The 5,237-nt window shown below is 40.8% G+C and overlaps 1 protein-coding gene across 1 annotated transcript; it reads right to left on the minus strand.

The window, feature by feature from the left end:
• Positions 1–744: 744 nt before the first annotated feature.
• Positions 745–4,670, minus strand: LOC104541937 (collagen alpha-1(IX) chain-like; the record flags this gene model as incomplete). The annotated part of the gene is made up of 3 exons (XM_010186107.1): positions 745–822; positions 2,836–3,024; positions 4,616–4,670. Coding segments are annotated over 3 exons (322 nt in total), but the record flags the coding sequence as incomplete, so codon positions are not given.
• Between the last annotated feature and the right edge of the window lie 567 nt (positions 4,671–5,237).

The raw sequence follows: 5,237 nt of genomic DNA on the forward strand, positions 1-5,237 counted from the left end.
AGATGAAATACAGTGATTTTTATAAGCTTCTTCCACTGATAAACTTCTAAAGAAGACAGCTCTGAGTTTCACAGCTATCCTAGCTATGAGTATATACTAAACTTTTTTTTTTTCCTTTTTACAAAGAGAACAAATTTTGGTAGTTCCCATCTACAGATGTACGGAGAAAGACGGTGTAGAGAGATACTGATGGAAATAACATGGTTAGTTTCATTCACTGGCCACTAGAGGCCAGTTGTGCTGCATTTATCAGCAAGAACATGTCCTGGGCCCCTGTTAACATTGCACTGCCATTAAACACCACAGAAATAAAGGAGAACTGTACTTTGAATGTCCTGAATTATGAATGGAGACACTGAAGACTGCTGTGGCTGCCACTGAGACAGTCTGGCTTTTGTGGCCTTTTTAATGTATGGTTATATATATAGATAGATATATCTAATATAAAAAGAGGCAATTTTTAATATATATGTGTGTGTGTGATTGCCTCTTTTATTTCAATGCTTTGTATTTTTTTTTCCTAATCTTTCTACGCCGAGATAAATGGGGTGGTGGCTCTTTGGTAAAAGAGCTTTTAATTCTGATTTTTGACTTACCATTACCTATAAAGATTATGAAGTACTGTTATTTGGAAGTTCATTGCTTAACGGACACCTTTTATCTTTTCAAGGCAGCTCGAGCAATCAGTTCTCAATAAATTTTAACTGCATCTCTTCGTCTCTGTCCTCACCCTCTTATATTTACCTGGAAGCCCTCTTGGTCCAGGGTAACCTTTCAGTCCTCTGCCTGGAAATCCTCTTTCTCCTCTTTCTCCTGGTTCACCTAAAGCAAATTGATGAAACATTCGTTACAGCTTGCCTGGAGTATCACTTGCAGTAAGCTTCCTCGCAGAGGTGAATAGTTAATAAAATTCAGGTGAGTGTATTATGTTTTAGCATCTCTGAATCATGTCCTGACACGTGTCCTTGTAAGAGGTTTGGGATGTGTTTGGATTGGGGTGGTCCTTGAGACAGCTACTGCAGAGAAAAGAAGACAAGCCGGCTTGCACAGGTTACAGGACTCTGTTGACATCCACATAAGATGTTCATAAAAGTAAAACAAACAACTTTGTTCTTGTATATTGGTATTGGGAGACCTTTTTTGGGTGGGCACCCAGCTTTTCTTCAAGCTCATACATTGCTCCAAACAAGAAGTATCTTGACAAGAGGAAGCTTTGTGTCTTGTTTAGGTTGTAAAGTGACAATGCTGTTCACTGTATGTATTCCATAAGAGTATCTCTATCTATAATTCGTGAATACCCTACGTAAACTTGTCACAAGTATATGCCTAGTAATATTTGAGTGAGCTTTATTTCATACTTCCACACTCTTTTCTGCTTCTGTCTCCTATTGTGCCCTTCTAACCCATTCTCAGCATCCTCCTCCTCTTCCTTTGACCACATGTCTGAGGTACCCCTTTCCTCTCACTCCTATCTCAGATGAGTCACCAAAGGAAGGGGGAAGCTCCGTCCATCTCTGTGACCTCTGTGGACCTCTGGTAACCCCCAGGAATTCAAAGTGAAGCACCGAGGGGTTTTTTCAGGGTGCCTGCCATGTGCCATAATGACAGCAGTCCCCATTTCTCTTGTATCTGTAATTATATTTCAAGTTTTACTATAAGGTAACCTGAAATTTGATGACAATTATGATAAGAAACACAGTGTTTTGCTTGTTTGGTTTGGGATGTTTTTATGTGATGCTCTGTAGCTATTTTCTTTAAATATGACCACAGTGCAGCCTGCTGTGTGCTGAATCTAATTCAGCGAATCAGATCACCTTTCTAGCTCTGCTTTTTGTTGCTCCTGTGAATACAGATGACAAAACCTTCACTGAAAACACAGCTCCAGCAGCAATGCTGGTAAGGTTTGCTTTGTTTGTATTCTCTTTCTCCTCTCAAGGGTCTTCCCAATTTTACTTTCAAATAAAACTTGAGACAGAAGTAAACGCTCTAATCCAGCAACAGAGCAGCTTTGTGCATAAACACCAGTTTTAAATAAAACCTTCCTTCAGTAAAACAAATCGAAACCACCACCGAATAGAAACTGATACATACGTAGTGGTCATGAGACTTTGCAGCAAATTCCACTCCGTAATCCTCTGGAGGCACATAAACCCTCTCAGTCAGGAACAAAGGAGATTAGCTCAGATCAAAGCTGTTTTGTAAAGTGTAAGGTAAGTCAATTTTAGTATGAATTTGTTCTTTCCAAAGAATCAATGGATTCTGCTACACGGTGCGGTGATGTTAAATGCCTCTTGTGTTATACCCAAATGAGAGGCAGATTTTTATCAGTCACTTGTAAAGTGAGAAACTGGGTAGACTGAGAAAAGTAGAGCTTAGTGAATGAACCCGACTGTGTTAGCTTTTGGGACCACAGGTCTCGCAGAAGCGAGGTTCACAACCAGACTGAGCAGAGGAAAGAGAGATTTGCTGCTGGGACCTTTCAGCATATGAAAAACACAAACCTCTAAAGTTCATGAAGGGGAAAATTAACATTGGGAAACTCATCTGCTTACTGCTGGTTCAAGGCAGACGCCTGTCCTTTTGCATATTGTGTGAGTGATTTGATGGCAAAAAACCAGAGTTATAAACAAGTCCTGCTGAGCCCAGCTCAATGAGCCCTTTAGTCACTGCAGCAACAGTTACAGGAGACAGCTTAGGTTCCTAATTCAGGACCTTTTTCACATGTGTACAATGCACATCTTCAACCAAAGGGAAAAAAAACCCACCAAAACACAAAAAATGGAGCTGTGAAGAACTGAAAGGCAGTTACAGAATTTAAGTTACAGCCTTCCTTACCTTTAGGACCTTTACGACCAATCTCACCAGGGGGACCTTTCAGGCCGGGCAAGCCGCGGGGTCCAAGCTGTCCTGGGAAGCCGTTTTCACCAGCAGGCCCTGGAGCACCGGGTGGCCCCGGTCGGCCAGGGAGACCTGGAGCGCCAAATTCTGGTCTCCTGAGGCTGGCTGCCAGCTGGGCTAGTTGCTCTGCAGTGAAGAGAAGGCCAGAATTAAACCAAACCTACAGATTACAGGACAGCACCTTCCTTAGGTACAATGCTATCGCCAAATTTTGTTACGTCTAAGCTATTATCTCAGTACTACTAGAGGGAAACTGCGCAGGCACCCTGTGGAGCTGGTCACTCTGAAGATGACATCTTAAACGTTTGAAGTCTGCAAGCTGAAATGACTTAAATGGAATGGGTTATTTAGAAAGATGTAATTGAATTATAATTTTCTATGTCATTTAAATTTCAACCATCGAGTAAGAAAAGTTACTCATGCAGTTGCTGCCTCTTAAAAGAGCAAATGTCTCTGTTACTACTTGTTAATCTTTATCAAGATCCAGCTTTGCAAGAAGGAGCAACTGAAAAGCATGAGGCCAATCCTCTCTTTCCTTGATGTTTCTATCCTAGACTTCAAATCCAAGCGTGCCTTAGAAATAACTTGCTCTGGAGGCAGCCACAAACAACTCTACACGTCGTTAGCTATAAAGTCTGCAGGACTGGCAAGGCTGGTGGTTTTGTGTCCACGGCCAAGAAAAATTAAGGAGGTGGAGGAGGGGTGGAAGAAAAGATCTGAAATAAAGCAGGAAATATGGCTATTGGTTTATTTTTAATTATTTTTCTTTTTTTCAAGCATGACAGCACTGACACTTATGGGGCTCTCAAGAGGGGTGCAATGAAGACAGTCTGGATTTTTCCCATATCCTTCTCTTCACTGCTAATTCCGATGGCTATGACTAATACCTGATTTCAGTATTACTGTGTCTGTCAAGGGATCACTTCAAAAGGCCTTTACAGCCTATTTATAGCCAGATTTTTTAAAAAAATACCCTGTTGGGCAGTATCAAGAACAGTGATGACTGCTGTTAACTTTTAAATTAAATCGTGAACAGCAGTTTCATTATGGTAAACCCTTAATGTCACAAAGCCATAATATTCCTAAGGGCATCTTCAGTAGCAAGTACTGAAAGTACCTTTTGTGCTTCCAGGGGAGTATGAATTTTTAAACTCGGTAAATCCCACGCACCCAATTGTATTCGAAAAGCTCCAGATTTGTGTGTATGTCAAGAAGAACTGAGCAAAGACAATTAGGGTTTTGAACATCTGCCTATTGCTTTCATTTTATCTGCAGGAAGGCTCTCCCTGCCCTCCTCTTTTTTACCTATTTGGCACATGGTTTTTTTGCTGTAATCTAACAGTGTATGGCTGTAAATGGCAAAAGAAGCCTCCAGTGAAGTTGTGTACTTTTATATGTGTCAACATAACGAGTGGTTTGTACATAAAATATATGTATTTCATAAAAACACTCCAGTCTATGGCCTGGTTACTACAGTAACGCTGTGGAATCAACAGGTGAATCAATGAGGCTGCAGAGCACATATATCTAAGGGACTTCTTTCTCATATTCTCTCATACTGTGTCCACATTCACATGTGGGGATTTTCTACCACATCTCCTGCTGAGGCCACGCTATTTGTTCTGCATAAGAGGGGGAAAATCTTGGTTGCCTCCACAGCAGTAGATTATCTTGATTGAAATGCAAAGAAACACCAAAGACTTTTTAGCATATTTACCTTGCATGACTCTCATGCAAACCTGCTTAATATGCTGATCGGTTGGTTCTTTTCCCTAGGATTAGAAAAATAGTTTAAAAAAAAAACCCAGTTGATATCACAGTACATTTTGTAAGTGTGCCTGATGCCAAAAACGCTGGCTGGTTGTCACTGTGTAACACCAGTTACACAGCTGCTTACTCACTCCCCAACCTGCGGGCAGGGGAAGAGACAATTGGAAGGGTAAAAGTGGGAAAAACTCACGAGTTTAATAAATTAAAAGAAATAACAATAATGATAGCAATACTACTAATAATAAATTATAAGGAAAAGGGGGAAAAATTAACAGAGGGAAAAGTAAAACCCAAGAAAGACAAGTGATGCAAATGAAAACATTCTCACCACCAATCGACCAGTGCCCAAACTCCCCACTAGTTTTAGTGCTGAGCATGATGTGGTATGGTATGGGATATACCTGATGTGATATGGTATGGGATATACCTGATGTCATGTGGTATGGTATGGGATATACCCGATGTCATATGGTATGGAACATACCTGATGTGGTATGGTATGGGATATACCTGATGTCATATGGTATGGGATACACCCGATGTCATATGGTATGGAATATACCTGATGT

This window comes from Mesitornis unicolor, unplaced genomic scaffold (assembly GCF_000695765.1).
Source record: "Mesitornis unicolor isolate BGI_N332 unplaced genomic scaffold, ASM69576v1 Scaffold23600, whole genome shotgun sequence".
Classification (NCBI taxonomy): domain Eukaryota; kingdom Metazoa; phylum Chordata; class Aves; order Mesitornithiformes; family Mesitornithidae; genus Mesitornis; species Mesitornis unicolor.